At 45.5% G+C, this 24221-nt stretch overlaps 1 protein-coding gene across 15 annotated transcripts in view; it reads right to left on the reverse strand.

The window, feature by feature from the left end:
• FBRSL1 (fibrosin like 1) overlaps positions 1–24221 on the reverse strand; it is a 502157-nt gene that overhangs the window by 12638 nt on the left and 465298 nt on the right. For 6 of the 15 annotated variants that reach the window (XM_066562562.1, XM_066562557.1, XM_066562559.1 and 3 more), the window contains 6 exons: positions 13418–13814; positions 11606–11859; positions 7147–7382; positions 4962–5012; positions 3925–4020; positions 460–531 (listed from right to left, as the gene is read on the reverse strand). In XM_066562562.1, coding sequence (XP_066418659.1) covers positions 460–531; positions 3925–4020; positions 4962–5012; positions 7147–7382; positions 11606–11859; positions 13418–13814 — 1106 coding nt within the window. Of the gene's footprint in view, positions 1–459; positions 532–3924; positions 4021–4961; positions 5013–7146; positions 7635–11605; positions 11860–13417; positions 13815–24221 lie in introns of all 15 variants that reach the window. The other 9 variants (XM_066562568.1, XM_066562556.1, XM_066562567.1 and 6 more) reach the window with 6 other exon arrangements.

Consider the following 24221-nt stretch of genomic DNA (forward strand, 5'->3'; position numbering starts at 1 on the left):
ACATTCCAGAGAAGTCCCCTGTGACATGGGAAACCTAAAAGGCTTAAAGAAGGTTTAAAACTTCTCTTTCATTCCTTGAACCAAGCTCAGCAGAAATTTATGATAAACAAAGCAGCTTCAGGCCAGCAACTGAACAGTGCCAATGCTTTTCTGAACCTTGTAATTATTCTGAAATGGAGTGCGTGAGAGTACTCTCCAAGCAATACCTAGAGGAAAGACATTGAAGGGGTTTCCTGCCCCATTCTCCTCTGACTTTTGAAAGAAGCCAATACATCCCTTTGAATTCATGACTGGGGGAGATTGCTGTCTCACCAGAAAAAGACAACTTCTCTCCTCACTGCATGTTCCCAGTCTAGAAGGCCAATTTGCTCACCAGCCTACTCTTGTTTTTTATCAGCAATCGCCGTGTTTACTGTACACCCAGATAAGCTGAAAAGAAGTTTATTTATTGTTGCCTACCCCTGGAGTCTTCTGCAGCAGCGTATGGTGGACTGTGCCTGGTCTACCTGCTACATCAATAGGGTTTGAAGTCTGAAAGACAAGAAGAGAGCGTGAATAATACTGTACCACACCAGTGGTACATTTAACATCTCTATCTGATGTTAACAGCATTAATTAGTCCATGTTTGCACTGTGCTTTGAGCACGCATATTGCTACATTAGTGCTAAATGTTATCTCTTACTGACAGCCAACAGCATTTAACCACCATGTCATTTATTATTATTGAGCAGCAGTAACAGTGTTCCAGTAGCACCCCTAAGCCCCGCTGAGATCACACCCCGTTTGCTGTGCATGTGCATGGGAAGAGACAGTCCCTGCCCCCCAAGCTTATTCCTTAGACAAAACAGGCAGGAGGTAGGAGAGAGAACAAGAGAGGTGGCCTGACTCCCTCCACTTTCCAGGCAGCAGACAGGAACAGAATAACTTGAGCATCCCAGTCCCATATTCCACACACTGGACCACGGCCCCTCTCTGACTGGGGCCAGGTAACACAGTGCCTGAACCAGCAACAGCCCATCTATCTACTCCAACAAGGCAAAAATGAGAAACCTTAGAAGGTGCCTGTGGGTCTTTTACAGCTTTGCATTGTTTACCCATCATTTTCCAGCAAGAATTAAACACCTCATTGAAGGAATCCCTGCTCCTCCTCCTCCTCCTATGGATCCCACCTGTTGTCCTGTCCTAATGATCCCCAAGAACTCGTCCATCTCCTCACTCTGGCATTCATCCATCTCCCACTCCCAGAGCAACTGCACCTGGTGCCTCCACACAGCTGAGTGCAGAGGGGTCAAACCTCATTCCCCAAGAGATTATTTCACTCATGTTTTAGGTCAAATTATAGCAGATTTCAAACAGTTCGAGGCATGAGTATAATCCTGGGTGTAGGAGGGAAGGTAGGTTTTAGCTTGTCAAAGGCTATGTAACTTCCAGACTCATTGAAAAGTGAATTCTCGTGTGTGTGTGTGTGTGTAGGTAAGTCAATGCATTCCCCAGGCAGATCAGAGCTCTCAGGGTCTCTCTGACAGCTGAGGTAGATATAAGGTGGCAAATAAGTTACAGCTTTCATACAGGCAAGAGCTTAAAGATCACAACATGTTAATAGTATGGTGTCATCCTGTCCCTTTGTCCCCTGGAGAAAGACATGAATGCTTCCTCCAGCAAAGTGAACTGAATACTTCTGACCTTTTCAAGTTCTTAGCTTGTGAGAAATGGCCTTCAGGAAACTCACTGAGAAATTTACCGTCAGCCTGGATTTATGTGCAGTGGACTCACACGCACAGCTGTAGGCAAATGACATGGGAAGGGGAAAAACAAAACCAAGATCTCTGCTTTGGAAAGCAAGAAGTGCAGGAGTCAGAGTGCTAAAGCCAAATCATCAGGTCTGTAGTGATTATGCAGGCTTTAACCAAACAGCTTGGGAGGGAGAGACCACGGAAGAACGATGCAGTAACCATGACTGGAGCGGCTTTGCCTAGAGTTCAGCTCTGCCTCCTCTGGGAAACTGGAAAGCAACTGCCAAAGCAGCAGATACATTTTTCAACCTATCCCTCTCTTTTTCAGATGTTAGATTGTATGTAAATACTGCACTGTGCAAAGATCAAATGATCTCAGTGATTAACCATGGAACCAGAGTGACCTTGCACTACTTAAACACAAGCTAGCAAGTGTTGGATGTATCTAAAATGAATTAAAAGGTAGTTATAGCAGCACTAGGAACTGCTTAAAAATGTAAAGGGTCTGTGCTCACTTCTTCCTTCTCACTATGTAACTGCTCCTTGGCCTAATGGTATTTTACAGTGAAGATGGAAAGGAGAAGAATGTGCCATTGGTGTAGCAGCAGCTCTTCATGAGCAGGAAGGAGCCTCATGGCAAAACAGCCCTGGCTGCATGTGAGCAAAACTTGTCCAATTCCACCTTATTCCCGCAGCTCCTTTTTTTGGAAAATCAAGTTCCCACCCTGACTATTCAGGGTCTGTAGGGATTCCCTGTCATCCCTTGCAAGAGTAACAACAATTAACACTGGTAGACAAACTCCATCAAGGGATGGCCATGCTCTGTCCCTCATGCTCCCTCTGCTTCCATGAACTGCTCCTTCTCCAGGCCTGCAGCCACCACATACAACACTGCCTCTGAACAAAGCCATTTTAGAGACTTTGCTATTTGTAATGCATCCCTAAAACATTTACTGTTTTAGAGACTTTGCTATTTGTAATGTATCCCTAAAACAAACTAACGTCCAGGATTCGGTGGGCACTGAGGAAATCATCTGGCTTCCATTAAAAGCATTAAGTTAAGGGGGCAGGTTGCAAAAGGCCTTAATTGCAGTTGCTAATTACTGGCTTCCACTGACATCAGTGAGACTGCTGAGGGAAGCACATCCCTCAGACCTGCCTGGTGTGGATATGGAAATCACCTTCCAAATGCCAACAGGAATGGCCTGGCTGCAGTGCTGCACCTTCAAGACTTCTTATACAGTAGCAGAGTTCTATGAAAATGCAGTTCCAGATAAGAAATCTCTAAAATCCCAGCATCTGAGGAAGCTGAACATGTCACCTTACAAATGGGGTATGTGCTCCATTTTCAAACAAATGCTATATAGATACAATCCATTATTTCTTGTTTGGAGAGATTTAACAGTTTTGGTACATTTAAAAATAGTTAATAAAAAGAACACATCTGGGAGGGGAAAAAAAGCAGTGCACACCACAGAATTTGCCAAAAAATGGGGGTTATGATGGCAACATTTCCAAATGCCAATCAGTGCTAGTTGTAATGACATGTTACAGCTGCAGTGCACCTTTCAAACACATTATCTCAAAGAAGCTTGCAGGCATTAATCAACCCTTATAAAACCCACTGCAAGATAACTTTATAGATGAGGAAGCTGAGGAACAGAAGGTTTAAGCAACTTGCCCAAGGTCAGACAGTGTTTGAGCTGGGAATAAAAATTCAGCTCCTTCAAATTGCTCTACCCATTTCCAGCAGTCTCTCCCTATTGTTCCCACACTTGTGCAGTCAAATTCTCATTGTTTTTTCTGGGAATAAACACAGTTTATCTTTTGCAATCTCAGACCATTAGATTTATAAAATGATTTGGGACTCATCAGTCTATTATGAGCTGTAAATATTTCAATCAAAATAATGCACTTCACTGTATGCTTCTCCTCCAGTTTCAGCAGACCTCCCAAGTGAGCCACTACATCCTTTCCAAGGAAGGATCTGCAGTGCCAAGAGAAAATTTCTGCTAAAGTGTTGGCTGCTTTGTGCAGAGGATGCTCACAGTTCTGCGGGGTGATCCTTTCCAACCCTGTGCTGCACTTCTGCTATTCAAATCATGTGCTGCAAAATCACCAGAGACAAGACTCTGAACACAGTTTCTCTCCCAGCAAAAGAACAAAGCCTTCAGAAGAAGAAGTTTGTACCTTCGGTTGAAATGCTCCCTGAAGTGACCCAAAGGGACCTGAATGTGGAAGCATGGGTGGCATTCCAGGCATTGCTGGAGGATAGGTTGGAAAGAACTACAAAAGAAAAAGAGATGCTTATGTCACAGGATGACTTGAACAATAATGGAGGTAGGTGCCAAGCCTGGCACATACAAAAATAGTACTGTGCTGAACAAGTGCCACAGTGAAAATACACGATAAATTTGCTTTCAAAATTTTTAAGAGCAAAGCCAAAACTTGAAAAATGCACTCATCTGATAAATTTTCTAGATAGTGCTGAATGAGTGTGCCTTTAAAAATTGTGGACTATTGCAGGAAGCACAGAGCATAATTTAGGGTTTATGTTCACTTTCCATTAACTTTGCATTTTTCTGCTGTTGCAAACAAATCAATCCTGTTTTGAAATGTGACCTGCTTTAATTTTTAAAGCAAAAGGAACCACAAGATGCTGCACTGCACTCTAACCACAGGCAACATGCACACCACCTTGTAGTTGTGTCGGCTGGGTGAAATTTTGCTTAGGCCTCTCCTGAGCACACACAGCAGTTTTACAAGTCCCAAAACATGTAGTTTTTTTTTTTTTTTTTTGTGCTTTGGAGCAGTGGGGAGCACCAGGAAGAAACCACCAGTCTGACTTACTCCTGTGACCTGAGCAAAACCTTGTGAAAGAGCCATGCACTCCGGGCTGCTGCACTGGGAGAAGCACCAGCTGCAAAGGTACTGCAGTGACCACTGACTGAGCAATTCCTGCGCATTCCCTGCCATCCCAGGCACAGCCATACAGAGCCGCAGCAGCAAAAATGCAGGAGACAGAGAATTAAAAAAAAAAAAAAAAAAAGGAAAAAAAAAAAGCCCAAAGAAAACTTGGTACCTTAAAAACATAAAAAAAAAATCAGGACAGAAAAAAGAGCTTTAGAAATGAATGGATCAAAACACTACTCATCAATTGAAAACAAGCAAAAGAAGAGCAAGCAGAACCATTAACAAAGAAACCAAGGAGGAAGGTGAGCACTCACGTTGGAATGTCGAAAGTAAGGGTTGTCTAATTTGGGAGCGTACTTGTCAAACTGGAAAGAAAAGAGAAAAAAAAAAAAGGAAACAGGTGAGTTTGGTTTTGGCAGAAGCAGACACATCAGGATTTCAACACAGACAAATAATCGTGGCCCGTGTGTAAGCTTTTAACAGAGCAGAACTGACTGGTTATTCCATACTCGCTCACTGGGATGTGTCTGATTTCCCAGGATAACAGAGAGGAGCCCCCAGGCCACGCTGGGCTCTGCCAAGGCTCACTGCAGACCCTGTCTCAGGCACTGCATGACCAGGCTCCTGCCCTGGGAAGAGAGCAGTCCTGATAATGCAGCTCAGTGAAACACAGGGAAGTTCAGCTCCAGGCCCACAACTGGGATCTGCCCCTGGATCGCTGGACTAGATCACAGACTAGAGTTAAGAAACATTTTCCATTAGACCCCAGCATCTACTGTGGGGCTGCCAATTCCAATTCCCAGTTTCCTGGGTTCCTGTAAGCACCAAAATTCTTTGGGAAAGGGCTGAATGACTTTAGATACACAAATCTCGATATATTTGCCCTCCCCTGCAAAGGGAGAGTTCCCCAGAGAGAGTTCCCCATTTGCTCCCCAGAGAAAAGGGGACTGTAAACTTTTTCCATTTCAGCATGGGGTTTTAACACCTCCATGTCTGTAGTCTGTGCCCTGTTTGCCCTGCACCGTCTTGGAAGAAAACCCAAAGCACATACACATTGCATTTCTGAACAGTATGTACATTCTGCTGGGGAGGAGGGAATGGGAAGGAAGGCAGGGAAGGGAGCTGTAGGACCCCAGGAAAAGCTGCTTATTTGGCAAGTCAGCTGCTGTTTCACACTCCTCTATGTGCAGGAGAGTAGATTTGTAATTTCATTAATTACAGTTATTACTGGAGCCATGTCCCCTCCAGTGTAAATACCGTAAATTACCAAACACATGCAGCTGTAATTTCAACACTTTTCTCTGGTGTTAGGATTAGCAGACCTGATCTAGTGGAATATAAGATGTGAGTGAAATATAACAAAAGAGCCTTGCAAGTTGTTTTTGGTCTGAAGGCTGTCATCAGTGGGCATGGGTGGGAGGAGAGGGAGCTGTTCACAAGCTTGGGTATCACAGTTCTTAAATAACACAGGAGACTTCTGAGAAAAGATTCAGGATTGTTTTACACAGACCAAGCAAAGAAGGGAAGGTGTTTACACACAAGTGCACTGAGCAAACACCTGGGGCTGGATTTTGGGTGGATGATATTGCTTTTAATTGTCTTGCTGCTAAGGAGATTACAACCCAATAATGTCATTGAGCAGTCAGCAGTGGGAAGGAGAAGTGGGAAACATTATGCTTCTTGAGTCCTTAGTAGTTCTTCCCAAAGGCTGCTTTTGCTAGCCTTAAACAGGGTTGTTTCTGCATTTTGGACACAGTGTGAAACTGAGAGGGGGAAAAAAGCTCAATCTTGTGCTTTCAATCTCACAAAGTAATTGCCAGAAATGGGGAGAGAGTGCATTTTAAAGTACTGACAAAATCCATTTGTAGCAGATCCCTAACAATTTTGTAACAGCTGCAGCAAAGTCCCATTGTGTTAGAAGCAAATTCAATGACCAAATGCTTATTACATGGCCAGGAGGATCTCTCCCAGCAGAACCAGCCACACACAAATTAGTGCTTGTTGATGTAATCAAGTAATAAAATGCCTAAATCAATACAGATCAGGTATTAGGAGGAAGAGGGACAGAACTGGTATCAGATGAGATGCTGCACTGTGGTGAGAGCTCTGGGTAAGCCAGCACGGTCTGCCCTGCACCCAGCAGTTGTGGAGACAGTGTTTGGGGCTGGAAGCCACCCAGCCTGGTTGCTGTCATCTTTTGATGTGTCAAGGCAGCTGGCTCTGGGAAAGGGGGAATAGAAATACACAGCAGGACACACAAAGAGGAAAATAAAGGGATTCGGGACTTGTCTCGTGGGTGCTGTATCTGCTCATGGGTAGCAGCACGGGGGACCAGGAGCTTGGTGTGGGGGCTCTGGGTGGAAAGGGGTCCCTCTGGGGGTGCTGGCCTCCAGGTGGGAAGGGCAGGGAGAGCACCCCTGGCTGAAATGAAGAGGGCTGGGTTTTGTTTGACAAGAGCGGGTTAGGCTTTTTGACCAGAGATGCTCTACTTATCCTCACATTTTGGGCTGGGGTACGCACCATGGGAGGTGCAGAGGGCGGCATGAGCGGCGTCTGGGGCAAGCTGGATGGAAAAGGAGTGAATGTGTGCTGGTGGGTGTGTTGGTGCTGATGCGTGTGTTGGTGCTGGTGAAACTCCGCTCTCAGCAGCGGCACCGGGCCAAGTGAGGCAGCGGCCCGGTCCGAACTCTGAACCAAAAACCGGTTGTTCAGCTCTTGCCTGAGCAGTTCGTGATCTAGAGGAGAGAGAGAGAGAAAAAAAAAAGACACAGAGGCCCGTGGGCCTGTGAGTACCACAAAGACGGAGGAGAAAGAGTCAATATTCACCTGGCATTCCCTGTTTCTGCAGGTCATGCTGTGGTGGTTTTCTACGTGAGGACTCATTGGTGGAGGTAAGAGAGATGCCTGTGACAAAGTACCAATCAGAATCCCCGAATGAGGCTGGCAATACATGATTGGTTGGTTGAATGATATCAACAGGCTGGTATCTAAAGACAAGAGAGAACACCATGAGTCATCACAGCAGAAAACATCATCGGGGCTCGCACTCGCCCGGCCCCGCCCGCCGCCCGCGCCCGCCCGGCTCTACTCCCCGACACTGCCGAGCCAGGTGTGTCTGGGAGCACGCCCCAGAGATCCAGCCTCACCTCCGGGGTCACAGCCCAGAGATCCAGCCTCACCTCTTGGGATGCCTCCCAGGCTCACAGGAGCGGCACCTTCCTGCACCCCCAAGGTGCTGGGGAGTGCTCTGGAGGCCAACAGCTCCTTTGAAATGAGCAGTACTGACCTTCATCCTCTGGGTGTGTGACAGTCAGAGGCGCACACACACACACACACACACACACACACACTGGGAATTGATGTGTGTTATGCTGACATACAGGCACTTCACAGGTAAAATTTTGGTAAGATCTCCAGTGCAGTTTCCAGCCACCAAAACCCGTGGGTTTGGGTGGCTGGAAACTGCCTACTTGGACATCCATCCCTGTGCCATCCTCCCCTTCTCAGATCTGCAGTGGAGTGAGATAACTGTGGGTTTGGGTGGCTGGAAAATGCCTGCTTGGACATCTATCCCTGTGCCATCCCTTCCTTCTCAGCCCCAGGACATGCACGCAGTGACCAGAAACATCTATCCTATAAATCAAGGCCTTCTTTGCAGTAAGGGTTTTTTTTTTTTGAGATCTTAAATAGGAAGCAGTCTTTTCCTCAATTTGTAACAGGCTCTAATTCTTGTTTCTTGTTGTTGCCTCCAGGCTTTTCTCCTCTGAGAAAATACAGAGGAGGAATCAGTGGGGAGGGGACAAACACTGAAGTGGCTCAAGATCTCATCAAGGTTGCAGAGACTGCTGAAACAAAATGTTCCACCATATGATGTGGCCTCTTCTCAGCATCTTCCTCTGGAATAGCAACTTGCATTGAATGTGAATTGGCTCAGGGCAGGGGAAGACACCAGTGCTTTAGAAATGATGTCACTGAAGACAATAAGGACCAATGTCCACTTCTCCAAAATGTCTGCTGGTCTAACAGTTAAATCTATCTGTGGCTTTGCTTAAGAATTTCAAACAGGGATTAGCACCCAACATGTTATATATATTTTTAAAGTGAAGACCAACCTGTGTCCCCAGCAGTGGATGACACACACACAGTCCTGACTGATCTACTTGCTTCTGAATTTACATGAATCCACTTCTTTCACTGTAACAACCCCTTTAAACTACAGCTCTGAATATAAAGGGGCAAAAGAACACCTGCACTTTAAAGTTTTATTTCATGTTCTGCAGGGATTTCTTTCACTTCAATTTTTTACAGTAACATTAGAAATGTCTAAATCAATCACTTTCTGAAGTGACATGGTTAAGATCTTTAAAAACAGGCACTCTGATGGGGAACTTCAAGGTCTCTACTACCACTTAAAAGCCTACAATTGAAAGTCACATTTGAAAGCAAATTTTGGGTGCCTAATTCATTTGCTTTTCAGTAATAAATGTACTGCTAAGAGCAGGTAGTGTGTACTGCTACAATCCATATAATAATTAACACAAAAGCAGAAAGTATGTGTATTTGTGATACTGAAGTCTAAGGCTCTGGAGCAAAGGAGTCTATAGTGGGAGTCTATAATGGGTTCTCCTTGGATTGAGCAAATAAGAAAAAAAACTATAGGCTGAAAGCACTTAGGTCCAAAACCTAACCTCTTCAGAGAATATGAGCATGATTTCACGTGTGTGTGTGTGTTTACACTTTTAAATCTGGCATGGCTTAAAGAAACTGAATCCTTCTGTTAGCATCAAGATAATCCACTTTTCTGGAGGGAGAGATAAAAGCAAGTTGGCAGTTGTAAGTGCTCTGATATCCAATTTCTTTAAGAGTCTGGAAGTCAGACTGATAGATTTGCAGCTGGCTCCAGCCCACAGCCCTCTACCACAACTTTGGCCTCCATCAGGAAAAGAAAAGGCCTGGAGATGTTTGGAGAAGCTGAGTGGCACTTGGAGGAGTGGCTGCTTCGCAGTAAGGATGGAATTGCAAAGGAATAGCCCAGCTCTGTGAGGGGCTCTGGGAAATGCCTGGATCAGAACTAAGTTCTTGTACCTGCCAGTGATATCAGGTCCAGTCACACAGTAACATAACCAGGAGCAGGGTGCTGAGCAGCCCTTGGGACCTGCCAACACTGTCCTGTGTGCACACACAAGCTGGGCAAGGCACAAAAAGTCCACTCTTGTTCGTGGTGCCCTCACCTTCAGCAGAAGAGAGACACAGACCACTGTTTCCTCTGGGTATCCCACATCAGGGCAGCCCTTGAGCAGACAGCAGAAGTCCAGCAAGGGTTGCTCCTAAGTTACTTTAGGTTTCAAAAGGAATAAGTGCCACCAGAAGTGCATTCTTGTCTCACTCTTCCAGGCTGCTCAGCAATATTGTTTGCTTTTAAGGAAGTTTTATGTGAATGACAACAGAAGCTCCTGGCTCTGCAGCACTCTGTATTGATTTTATGATGTGCCATTTTGCAGGCATTTCATATAGTGCAGACAAGAGGCATTTCACTGTCTGCAGGGTTAGACACCCAGACCTTTCCCTCCACTAACTTCGGCTTCTCCTACTTAAATTGCAGGAGAAATCCTTCTAGTAGGAGCAAGACTGTTGCTGTTTCCTGGCAAGCTGCTGAATGTGAATAGGTCACTTGATCTTGCATCTCCTGAAGTTAATGGTGAAAACATACTTGCTTTCAGTGACTGCAATATCATGCTTTTAGTGAGAGCTCTGCTATTTCCTTTTGCTGTGCTTTCAAAGCCTCCATCACAGTAGTCCTTCGCCTTAAACAGGGGAAGCAATGAATAGGTCTCCCACAGTGCTGCCAACATCTTCCCAGCCATGTGGTTGAAATTCTAGATGGTGCCAGGGCTCCTGACAGCTGCCAGCTTTGGCCTATGTGGTCCTGTCTCTGGCAGGGAACCCACAGCACTATCATGGTTCTCAGAGCTCACTTTGGCCCCATTTGTACTTTTGTTTTTTTCACTTAGAGAAGCAGTAATAAATAATGAGACATTATTTAGCTCCTGGAAGCAAAGAAGGGGGATGGAAGACCATCAGATTTTTCCACAGCAAATCTGTCATTTCCTTATTCCTTTAACTGACTTCATAGGAAACAGAGAGTGTGTTTTTTGCAAAATGCTTGTCCTGTTTAATCCCTGCTGAGTTAGTTGTGGATTCAAATGCCAGATCAAAGGGAGGCCCCAGCAAGTGAAAGTTGCTGGGAAGTCTCCAGCTGCCAGGGTCTCTTCCAGGGACAGCTGTAGGCTAATGGATAAGCTATAAACAGGGCATTTAGGGCAGAAGTGACAATAGAATGGGGGCCAGGGTGAACAAAGGAAACTTTTTAAAAGGATGCAAAGATAGTGAGAGTAGAGCAGCAGAGCTTGTCAGCTGAGCTGTCTCTGACTCAGACTGAAAGGCCACGGAGCCATGGGCACAGAGCAGTTGTGCTGCTGCAGGCAGAGGATCCTGCTCTGCCAGCAGGATGTGCTGCTGGTCGAAGGATCAGGCAGGGCATTCAGTGACATTCAAGTGCTCAGTTAGAACAATTGCAGAAATAGTATTTCAGTATTTTCTCACCAGTTCTAACAGCAGCAGCAGCTTTCTTTGGAAAGGGGAGAGAGAAGGAGAGAATGGCAAATTGTGCATCACTTCTCTGTTAATCTAAAAAATGTCTGATGATGTGGAATGCCACACTGGACAACTCATGCTGTTTATTTGAAGCATTTGTTTTGAAGACTTCCTATAGGAAGTGATGTGTCTACAACCTCTCATCTGGTAAAGCACGTCAAGGTCTCCCACCTGTTTCAGGAGCACTGTCACAGCTCCAGCACACACTGAGGGGTCTGTGCCAAGGGATTCCACCTGCCCACCAGCCAGCCCATGTCTCAACACCCTGCAGTGCATGCACGGCCCTGGAGAAGGAGGCACCTACCCGCAGGGTGCCCTGGTATCACGAGGCTGTTGGTGGGTAACGCTGGTGGAGGTGGCAGCGTGGGAGGGGTGGCGAACATGGCCGGATGGTGCTGGTGCTGGGCCTGCGATCTGAGAGAGAAGTGCGAGGTAGCAAGATTAGAGATGGACAGGGGCAGAGCTGGGCCGGAGGAATGGTGTGCTGGGATCTGGGGAGACAGGGACAGGTGCTTCGGGAGGCTGATGCTCGTTGCACTGCTAGCACTGCTGCTCCGGCTGCAGAGAGAGAGAGACGGGAGGGAGGGGAGACAGACAGACAGACAAAGAGCGCGTTACAATACAGGACTGAAACGGTGCAAGAAATACACTACCAGAAACAACACAACTATGAACATTGATCTCCCCAGGCTCGTGCTTTTGCTGGTCTTAATGGCAGTGGAGATAGTTAGTGAATCTTAATGAATGTTTCCAACAGGGCAGAACGGGCCCTGGGGTCTCTGGAGGGACATCTCCTCCAGTGCTGCAATCCTCAGAGTTATCTGTAAGTACTGATGAGGGCCACAGAGGCAGCTGGATTGTGCACCTTTATGGAGCCTCCGATGACCTTGCAGTGTCCATGTGGATCCTTGTGACCAGAGGACACAGTGAGACTTTTACTGCTGCTCTGGGTGTGCAGAGCTGCACAGTGACTGGGACTCCTCTGGATCTGCTGCACATGTGCTGTGCACTTGTAGTCACACAAGCATACAAATGCACACCATGTTAATAATTTTTCTCATAGTAATTTGTAATTCACATCTTGTTCTATTATTATTACTCCATTGCAAGTGATCTAAGTTTTGTGGGCTGAAACACACTATCACTGCAGTTATTAGTTGTGTAATTCCCACAATACTGAATATCTGTTGCAAGCTAAATCTCAGAGAGATCTTGAATAGCTTGAAATATTATTCACCATTTATACTGTGGTGGCATTTACAAGGTAAAACCACAATAGAGCTTAAGTATGCAGGACACTGTGAAATACACATTAATGGCAGCTCTCTGTATTCATATTCTGACCTTTGTGCAGTCAAATATTATGCTTTAAATCAGTTTTCTCATCTTGTTTAAACTAGTCTAGCTCTTGCTTGGGAGGCAAGGCATGTTTTCTGTAGCAGCAAAAAGACTATACAGGTTCCAGTTGACTGACTAAACTCTTTTCTCTAGAAACATTTTATCCATACCATTTTCACCCACCCTCCTTACTGGATGGAGGCAATTTAAACAGCAGAGCTAAGCCTCCTGCAAGATCTGAACGTGTCAGACTGAAGCAGATTTTTCAGCCCACATGGGAGCCCAGGTCTCCAGGGACACAGTACAGATCACAGGATATTCTGAGCTGGAAGGGACCCACAAGGATCACAGTCCAAGACAGATATCCCTCTTTCGATGCTGGTGAGCCAAAAAACCTGAGAACCATGGTCAATGGAAGCATTTCTAAATATGGAACAAAGGTGTTGCTCAAACTCAAACCACCTTAAATTTCTAAGTCAAGAACTAGCTCAGACAAGACCATGTAAAATTTTACTTGAAACTGGAGTGAAAGGAGCACGTGCCGTTCTCCAGAAGGTGTGCGTTTATCCCCTCAAATTCAAATTGCAAATGCGATATTCAAATGCACTGATCCACCACAGCGGGAAAAGCCAGCCCTTGAAGTCCAATACCCAAAGCTCAGACCATCTTACCCCAGGTGAGCGCTCACCTTGCCTCCCAGCCATTCCCACCCTCTGGAAACAAGCTTTAGCCCTGCAGCAGCCTGAGGACGACGTGAGCACCCCGTCCCCGTACCAACCTGATGTTGTTGAGTCCGTTGTGGGCCACCTGGTGATGCACTTGGTAGTTGAGGGGCGGGGGGATGTGGCTGGGGGGCTGGCTCCGCAGCTCGGGGATCAGCTGGGGCTGCGACTGCGGCCGGGGCTGCGGCTGGGACTGCGGCCGGGGCTGCGGCTGCGGCGTGAGCCGGGGTGGTGCTGGTGCTGAAATCACTGGCTCCTTCTTCAGCAGGGGGCTCGCTCTGGCACTTGACGTGGGCGCTGAGGAAGTCGAGGTGACGACGGCAGTGACGGGCTGGGGGCTGGGGATGGGCAGGGCGAAGGGCACGTCGGTGCTCAGCTCCCGGCTCCGCTCTAGCCCAGACACCTTTGGGACATTGGCTGCTTTCGCTTCTGGCTTGTCATTCAAGGTGGGACCTTGTGGAGCAACGAGAAAAAGAACAAAGTGTGTGCTGAAAGGTTTGTGTTTCTTTCTGTGCTTGGTAGAACATGTGCCTGGGAAAAAAACAAGTCATGTTTCAGCTGGTGGGAGCGCCGTGGGAGCGCTGCTGCTGCAAGATGGATGTGTGTTTGAGTCTGTCCTTCCGCTGTCCTTGACTGGCCAGTCCACAGTACTTCCAGCATGTGTGCAAGAGACTTAGCTGTCATTAAATGAATGCATGCTACAGAGAACACACAGCTTTGTGACTTCTTCAGGGGCCCGAGGTTATGTACAATAGGAGTGTGAGCATGTCTCAAGTTACTGCTGCAGTTATTTCCTGCTCAATGTGAGTTTCATGTTCATGCGACACAGGCCTCATCATTAAGACATTTCATTTTCTCAATGCCCTTTCAAGGTAACCCACATTGGATTTAGGCTCAACACCAGCTCCAATGCACCAGGACCCAAGCATCAATCCTTAATGATAACCCTACCTGTCTTCTAGGATGGAGACTACCTGGGATCTCTGTAGCCAAGGATGGGACAGCTCTGCAGAGAAGCTGTGATGCTGCTGTCCCCTGGCCACACACTTGTGTGGAAGTACAAAACACAGAATGCTGGAAAAATCCGGACAGAAGTTCAGTGGGCACTCAAATGTAGTTCTGCTCACCCTAAACAATGCAAACATCTGTATTCTTAGCATGCTGAAACTATCAGGAATGCTGCAACCTTGCAAAATGCACCTACAGAGAGAATTCCATATGGAATTACTCCTTCTGTGGTGCCAAATCCTCCTATTTTTCATAATTAAGCTAAACAAAGCATCCCAAAGAGTTAAAAGGCTGCAAAAGAAAAAGGGAGGAAAGAAGAGATATTTCAGATCAAGCAGTATCCAAAAGGTTGAAGACAACTGAAAAGACCAACATGAAAGCAATTCAACTCCCACTGTAACTCCCTTTTCACCCTCATCTGTGTGTCCTTAAGTGCACACATACCCACAATTACAAGAAAAGCTCTTCATAGGCTACGAGGTTGTTGGTGTGTTTCACACACATCCCACTGTGCACACAAAGCACCTCTGACTTTCAGGAGACACTTTTGTTACCCACCAAAACGTGCTGGGGGCTGCTGGCATTTCACTGCCTTGCAGACACGCAGGAGATGCTACCTACACTCATTAACATGCTCCCACCACCCTCACAAACAAATTCCACCTTTGAAATCCTCCCGTCTCATCAAAGGACCGCGCCAGTTCCTGATGTGGGAGGGTGTGGAAATCACACACAGCACACCCCATGAGCTAATTCTGGCCATGCAGCAGCTCTGACCAGCGTTTGTGAACCAGCCCCTGTGAGGACAGAGCCCCCAGCGCCACTTCCAGAGCCTGGGTGGTGCCACCTTGGTGGCATCAGGTGGGAGGAGGACAGCACTGAATCAGAGCCTGCAGCACACCAGCTCATGTTCTGTGCCCACAGTGCCCACGTGGTGATGGCATCTCCTCCCCTGAGATAAAAGGCAGCTTCCCACACTGCTTCTGGCTCTGCCTGCACTCTCACCACTGCACCATTTCCCCCAGCCATCAGTCACTCAGCTCATCACTGTGTTTGTATAAATTCAGAATGCAAGAAGAGGACGAATGGAAACATATGAACTATATTTATCAGCTGAAAATGTCTTGAGGTCTTGGGGCCTCAAACCCACAAGTAACAGGAACAGAAGCCTTTCCAAACACCAGTGTTTTGGCTGGCAGCAAATACTATCAACACTGTACTTTCCAGCACCTTATATATCTTTACAGGTTTGACACAATGTCTGGAGATCCTAAATTAATCTCTACAATAAATACAAGCCTCTCATTTCAGTGAATTTCTTTACCAAATATGAATTCATGCATCACAGGTAACCTGGTTGTGTGCCATAGCTAGACTTGGTTCCAATGCTATTCAGAATTTATTTTTGAAATAAAATTCTCAATGCTTTTGCACATCATTATTTTTTATAATATGTTTGTAAATTTTCTTCAGTTTTTAGCGCTAACAGTTGAAAAATTGTCATTGCCTAGTCAAGCCAGGGCTCCCCACACTGCATTTTGGAGCAAGTGTGTTCACAGCTGTAGATTCCACTATTTTTCAGGAGCTAACCATTAAAAGCAATTGGGTTTCATTCCTGAGCATAGGTTTCCTCAGAGCCCATTAGCTCTTTGCATCCAACAGGCCTCCTCCTACAGAGTTAAACTTCTTATTGTGTAATTATAGGCAGTGTAGACTAATGGTGTATATTCAAAACACACTGGCACCACCAAAGTTAGTTGAGTAAAAAGTCAATTAGATCCAAAACAAATCAATAAAGTCCCACATTAAAAGCAGCTGTTTGACCAGTTTTATGTGCAACTATTGATTCCCTGTGGTTTCAGCATTAGTTCTCATTTGCAATTTTCTCAAAGCAAAAGCTCAGTCTCTCTTGCTGACTGAATTGACCAGCCAAGCCTGGTTGTGGTAGTTAGCACCACCAGGGGTACACGACAATTCCTGCTGCCAACTTCCATCTCTCAGGATGCAGTACCACAATGTTTTTGCATTTCATTCTTGACAGCAATGAAAATATCCACATGCCAATTTCCCTCTCACCAGAAAAGCTACAGGCATGAGTAGGAGTATCTTCTCTCCTTTTGCAGCCATGATGCAAAAAGGAGAAGCACTGAGAAGGGAAAGATGTGATGTGAATTCATGGGCAAGAGGGGAAAAACTTCTGAGACAGCAGTCCCCAAGCCTCCTCAGTCAAACACTGGAAGGGGAGAATCTTGGTGTTTGGTGACTTTGTCATTTTTCCTCCTGATGACTGCAATGCACACATGGAAGTCTCTGAGCTATCTTTCCTGAAGTCCCTCAGAAAGTTAATCTTAATGATTTTAATGAGGGATGTTGCCCATTCTGATCAGGATCTTGAACTTTGTAGTTTCTCCGCAGGATACTTGAATATCCCCCCTAAGAGAGCTACACTCCTGCATGCCCAGGCTCTGACCAGGCTGGCTGCTGCTCACATATGGAAATATCCCAAGGAAAGCAACCAAATACTCCCTTTTGTGCAAACTGGATCAGGTTGCATTGAGATCCTTTCAGAAATTTCTGTTCTTGGGCTGCTAATCCAGCCCTCCTGAGCAGATGGACCCAGGGAGCTGAGCACAACTGCCCCAACAAAAACACAGACCCACCCGACCACACGACAATGTTCTAGAGGCAAAAATGTGTTTATTTTTACCAAGTCCTAGAGTAATTTTCATGCTTAATGATAACAGGCTGAGCCAATTTGCCTAAGACTTGACAGTCAGCTCCAATAATTCAACCTTAATTAAACCTGAACGCATGTCAGTTCAGCTTGTCCCTTCACAGGAAATCTGACATTTGTAATGATTCATGTTCCAGCCATGCTATGGGAAGGCTGGATCACATCTGCCACTCTCCACCGTGCACAGCACTACCCCTTTTGAGAATGCCAACTTTTGTTTATTTTCTAACCAAACACCTTGGACTTCTTCCATTGAGAGGTTTTCTTAAATGAACGGACAGTGAAACATGTCTTGATCTCACAGGGATGAATGATGACTGAGTGTGAGAGACAGGGAAGAAAAGGCTGAAACTGCTCTAACGAGAAAAAAACCCCAACAACCTGGGATTAGTAATTCTTGCCTCCCTGATTGACTGATTTGTTCATTTGGAGTGTTGCAAAAGGTTAACCTCCCTATGTCTTGGGCTACATCCAATTCCAACTTCAACCGGTAAAGAAGAAAACTTCACAATTTTTAAAAGCACTGAGAGCTTCAGCTCCTGCTGTGTAAATCTGCAGAAACCGGAGGTGAAGTTTAAGGGAAACCCCAAACTCACCAACAGCTTAAATTACTGTAATAAGTGTGCTTCAGGAGGAGTTACCCAAAGCTGAGGGAGCATCAGCCAAGACCCCATCTGAAAGTTGCCTGAATTCTGGATCTGAGGCTGCAATAACCATGCACTGCCCATCCCCAAGGCTGCAGAGGGTGACATGCCTGCCAGTGTGTAACTACACGGCATTGCAGCCTGGGCACAATACAGAAAGTCCCAGACACAAATTAAACCTTTCTGTTACAGGAATTTGCTTTCAAGCTGATTAAGAGTAGCTCAAGTGCAAGGGATTAAACATGTAAAGGCTGCTTTGAGAACTCCAATAAGCAGTTACTGTGTTATACAAACAGTACTTAGGGCAACAGCAGTTCCAGCCCTGCCTCTTGCTCTTTGCAAGCTGCTGGTTGCTGCTGAAAGGGGACTGTCAACACACGTACAATGTGATTGGAAATAATCTAATCTTGCTTGCACGCCTTTCCTTTGTCTCTTGAAAAAAAGAAAAGTGGAGTCATTCAGACGTCTTTCTGCAGCCTCCCTCTGCAGCCTCCCTTGTTGCATTCAAACAGCAAGGGTGATGGGGTGATGTGAGAAAGAAATTCCTCTCCTACATCCATCAATGACATCTTTACCAATGGCAATTTCCCAAGAAACACAACAACCACCATCTGTAGCCCATCTATCCGCCCTGTACATATCCTTGCAAACAGACACAGGCCAGACTGGCTCTGGTGAACCCTGCTCCATATTCCAGCAAGAAACTCTAGAGAAGCAGCACCACAGGAATTACACATGGCAAGGAGCTGAGAATTTCAGAGCGAGTTGATGAGTCCCAGAGAAGAGTTTTGAAATATCAGCAAGGGGAAAGAGTAAAGAAGAGCAGGACTTTCCAGCAGGAGGTCAAAACAAAGAAATAACTAAATAAACGTCAGTAAACAGTTTTTGCCTTTTTTTTTTTTATATAATTATTTCAAATTGAACTTTTAGGCTGCTGCATAATGTATTGTGGATATGGAACATATAAGAAGCAGAAGAGAGAATAAAGCATTTTGCTTTGACAACGATAACACTGATGCTGGTAGAGTGCTTACAAGTGAAAATCAATATTTAAGTGCTAATTCTTTATCCCTAGATGGCTTTTGCTTTTATATAAATGGCTTTTTCATTGCATTTTAGGAGAGTAGCACTACTTAAGACTTTAAGCAATTAGGCTGTTTGCAAAGGTAAGGCAAGCAGAACTATAGCACAGAAGCTCCCCAACAAAGGGAGCACAGAGTTCCTCCACCTATTTTAATGCAAATCAGCTCAAGATAAGACATAAAGACATGGGACTCGCACATAAAACTACTGTCTGGAAGGGTCCATGGTGTGCAACACGATGATTTTTAACATTACTGAGAAGCAAAGGCCAAGTTTCCATCACAACAGCAGTACTACACACTAGGCTGTGTCAAAACAATGTTCTCCTGCGCCATGGGCTCCTCTGAACATCATGGGCTTCTGGTGGATTTTCCACAAGAAATTACGGTGTTTTCTCACAGAGAAAAGCAAACAGAGTGTGAGCACAAGCCCTTGTGCCCGGCTCTGAACCCGTGTGTTGAAGAGCTGGCCTTTGTTCCCAGTGTGGCTCCCACAGCATTCCCAAGACCAAGTGGGGAGCTCTTCCCAGCCGGCCTGGGCTCGTCCCCCATCACTCAGTTCATTTGTACAGAGCTGTCTGTCAAGGCACATCTCCCGCTGCAATCTGAAACACCCTCCCAACAGCTGCCACTATCAATTACTCTCCCAGGCAGCCCTGACTATCAGGAAGAGAACTGGAGCGAGCACTTGCCAGTTTTAATAAACTGTGTTGCCCAAGTCATTTAACCTGCTAGATTGCTGTATGCCGGGGCTGTAACAACCCTTCAGCTTTTCAACCTAGAAGAAAGCAACAGTGGCAAAAAGCTGTCAGCTTGGTCCTCAGAATTAACTTCCAAGGGTATCTTCCCCCTCCCTCCCTCCCGAAGCGCCCAAGTTTAAAAAGTGAAATATCTTCGAGTCATTTTCATAATGTCACGACATGGAAAGCAGCTTTCATTTTTATCAGAGCCAGAAACTCCCAAGAACGAAGGGCTGTCGTGCTCCATGATTTCCATGTTAGGGGCGCATCTGGGCATGGAGTTCCCCTCTCCTGCATCCACACGGACACATCCAGTGGGCACTCCCCAGAGCCAGCTTTGGGTCACCACCACCCTGGAAATGCTGATGCAGCCCAAGGGCTTCAGGGTACCCTGACCACCTCAAGGGCTTTGCAACCCCCCACTCTCAGTATAATTAAAATTTCTCCCCCAACCAAAACCTCAAGCATGGCAAATTTACATTTACTTTGATTCTTCCAGAACCGGTAGAAAAGATTCCTTAAAGAAATACCTGTTTAAAATTAAAACACTTCCATCCAGATCAGTGTTTTCAGTCTGTGGCTCACATATATACCAAGATGTTTGTGAGTGTTAATAAGAAAAGGTCTGCCATCACTAGAATTAATCTGAACATAGGAATCTGCTGTCCACCAGAAAGATTACTGGACTCTACAAATCAAAAAGAAAATTCAAACACACTACACTGCATGTTCTCCTCAGCCAGCTCTGTAGATAAGAGCCTTTGTTGAGAAAGCCTGAAGCACAGAAAGCTTTCACCCCCTCCTGCAGAAACTGAGGAGCAGCAGCAATAAGATCTATGGACTTGATGCCTATTTGCTGCTCTATGGTTCTTTAATGGGATGTTTTATTCCTAGAGATTTGGGAGCCTTCCATGCTCTATCGAGGCATGTTAGCTGTAAGCATGCATGATGACACACCAAAGCTGCAGGAGCTGAATGAAAATGGGTGCCAAACACAAGGATTGGGGCCACAGCATAAAGAAGAAGGATCACCATTCAAATCCCCCCAAAGTAAGTCACACTGCATTTTCCTAGCAATGCTGCTTCTGGCAATATCTCAATGCAAAGCTGGAACTGGATTTGCAGCTAAATCACCTACTGTGGATGCTGGCGTTGTAATGAGATTGAAAGTTTCATACAGGCTTTTTAATCCAGGGCTATAATGCTGGATCAAATGGGTTAAATCTCTTCAGCAATGCTCCTAAGCAGATGCTGAATGCCTACAAACCAGTGACGTAGGAGCCACTCCACTTCCCCGGCCAGAAAACATTGTTAAAGCTTCTTGTAGTTGTATACTAAAGGTGTGTTTGTCTTGTTCTGTTTTTAATGTGTGATGGCCTCTTGTACACCTAATCTGGACAGACAAGCAACAAGGCAAATCAGTTATTTAGAAAGACACTCCCCCAATATGAAGGCAAGCAAGCACACATCCTCAGCTCCAGCTGTAAGCTTTTTGACAGAACTGTTATAAACCAAGGAATCTTTTGATTTTAATTAGGCAAACAAGGGCAAATAACAAACCATCAACTACATTACCAGAGAAAATGTACTACTTTTGCTGTTTGAAATCCATATCGATTCCCATCTAGCCTGCGAGTGAGTTATTAATCACTCCAATTAAATCATGAACACAGGTCTTTACACTGAAATTGAACCCCCACCAATAGATCAATAACTCAAACCTCCAAGAGCAATTACTGCTCAGCATAATAGAGCAGCTTGTAACACAGAGCTCCATGCAGACCACAATTCTCTCTGTCATATCCTTCACAGGCAGTGCAAACAAACTGGGAAAAGAAAGATTTTATAACTATTATTTTCAAAATAAACAGACATCTGCTTAGAGTTACCTAATCTCTCACATCACAGAGGCAGATCTGCCAAGGTCACATTGGAGACATGATTACATTTTTTCACAATTTGTTATTCTAGCAAAGCCCTGATAAGATTGAACTATTGAAGTTCACACTCTGGTTTAATTTCGAGAGGTTAAATGCCAAATCCTTTTCTTATTGCTACAAGGAAGGGATCTGCCAGGCTGCATAATACCCTGTGTGGGCTAAGACAACAATTTTGTTTCATCTGCACAGTCTTATGAAGGTTTTGATTCTTTTTTTTAAATGACATCAGAGAGCTCCAAGCTCCCAAAGAATGATTTAAAGTAAAATCAGAGAGTGAGACTGCTCCGGAGGAGCGTCAGTGACCTTTCGGATCTTCCAGCCTGGAGAAGTTAAGTCAACGTCTGGCTGAGAAAGCACACTTGCTAACCAAAACCAGAAAAAGGCAAGAAAGAACATTCTGAAAAACCAGATCATCTCTGCTGGGAACAGATGATTGCCCTAACCAGCCAAGCATATGCAGGGTCACAGAAATCCCCATCTCTGCCTTGGAAGACAACTGATGCCTGTCCTGATGCAAGGAAAGAACTGTCTGTGCTCAAGCTCTTGGCTCTCTGTCCTTTCCAGGTGAGATATGTTTCCCTGAGCATCTTCTGACAGGCTGGCCCCTTCCCACAGCCCTGGAGCCCAATCCATCATCCTTCATTAGGGGAGCTATTGGCAGCCAATTAAGTGGTGATGGACCCACACCACAGAGCTAATCAAGATGAGTTCATAGCTTACCCTTCAGCCCCTGCCTCCCTGCTTCCCCCCCTTGCTGCTGGCATGGCAAAATGCACCAGATCAGGCACCACAAAAAAAGCAGCAGGCAGAGGGGCAGTGTTACTGCTGGGGTCTCACCATGGCTGCCCACCACCAGGCAGCTTTTACCAAAGGAAGGCAGGGAAATTATCTACTCCCCACTGCAGCAGAGCCAGAAAGAGCCCAAAACCCAGTTTTCTTCCTCCCTAAAGAGCAGCAAACAGATCTGTTTAGAAACAGTCCCAGTGAGAGAGACCTGAGTGAGGTCCATACCTGATGTTATGGCTGGAGCTGTGAGAATGCAAAGTTGTGCTGCAAGGTGACAGAAAATGTACTACTTTTGGTGACAGAGTCTCTGCTAAGCAGGAACCGAGAGGAGAGACCGACCATGCACAAATTAGCAAAATCTCATCTTGTTTGTTTGTTATGTCCAGCCCTCACAGCTCAGTAGCTGCTGTCACATTAGTGCTAATATGCTCATTATTTGTGAAAACAACACTTGAGGTCGAGAGCTTGTCAAGAGGGGTCACAGCTTTCCAACCAGCAGCTCCCCATACCCTGCACTCTCCCACTGCCCTCCCTCTTCATTCCGAGGCACAAAGAGGCCCCTTTCAGGCAGAATCCCTCCATGGATTCTGAACCCATGCTGCTACTAAATCCCTCCCATGGATGCAGCAGAAGCACACTGCCACCCTAAACCAACATGTTCAGCTGGACCCCGATTGCCTCCATTCTAACAGCAGCTGTGGAGCAGCACCTCTTTCCATTAACTTGGTTGAGAATGTAGGGTCAAGATGAAGAGAAACTGGAAGAATTTTCCTGCAGGTCTAAAAGCAATTCCCTTTGCCTGGTCAAAATCCAGCTACTGACCTGCTGGAATGGCATCTTACGAAAAAATTGAGATATTGAACCTAACGGACTAAATACATCCAACAACGTTTCCAGTTGCATCATGGATAATTAAAATATTTAAGGGACGAGCTGCAAGTTGTTAATCAGGGAACATTTATTTGAATGGTGTGCGCCCTTTGGATTTGGTCCCTATGGCAACCAAAAATTCACTCCAAAAGGATATGCTGGAAGAAGCATGTCAGGAGCTGCCTCAACATTTTAATTCACAGAGTGAGCAATGAATAAATACAGCTACTGACAGCATAGGCAAAAATGTTTGTAAACAGCATCAGGAAGTCACAGATGGCCTTTTGCTTTTTAAGATTGAAAAAGTTCACTCTACTTTTAAACATGCCCACTATCAAGAAAACTGGACTGTGTTGCACATGAATCACAGTTATTAACTACTGATAACAAAAGTTCTAGAACAGAGGAGGTTTCCTTCACTTCAGTTCTCAATCCTTGATTTTTTTGTGATTGTGTTTCCACTCCTCACATTGGAAGGTGTTGCATCCTCTGAAAAATCTTTTCTGTCCCACCTGGTTCAACAGGAACCACACTTGAGAGAACACAACAGCGTGTGAGGGATGGCTTTGCAGAATGCTCAAGAAGGAAAATGTGAGGGATGATTGGTTTTTCCTTCTAAACAGGAAAGAGTGGTTTGGTATGCAATAAGGGAAAGAAAAGAACACTTCACTGTACTGCAGAAGGCAAACTCCTTCAGCATGATCTCAGTATGTGAAGTGCAGCTGCAAAGCTCCTTCCAGCTTTCTCCTTTGATGAAGTGTGAATTCTTCAATGGGCAGTAGAAATTCTGGAAATATTTTAGTGCTGGATATGCTGGAGGATAATGTATGAGCTGGCATCTAGTGAGACCTAACAGAGGAACACTGTGCTGTGCACTGCAATGGAATCACACCCTATTAATGAAAAGGTACTCTTGAATCTCTTCTTGTGTGAGGCTTTATGGCTGTGGAAAGAAGTCTTATGAGGCTGGAGGGTGCAAGGCAGCATGGATTGCTGCAATGCCAGCCTGGATGTGCAAAAAGCCTGGAACAGTCACTCAGCACTTGCAAAGCCAAA

Source organism: Molothrus aeneus, chromosome 18 (assembly GCF_037042795.1).
Source record: "Molothrus aeneus isolate 106 chromosome 18, BPBGC_Maene_1.0, whole genome shotgun sequence".
NCBI classification, from domain to species: Eukaryota; Metazoa; Chordata; class Aves; order Passeriformes; family Icteridae; genus Molothrus; species Molothrus aeneus.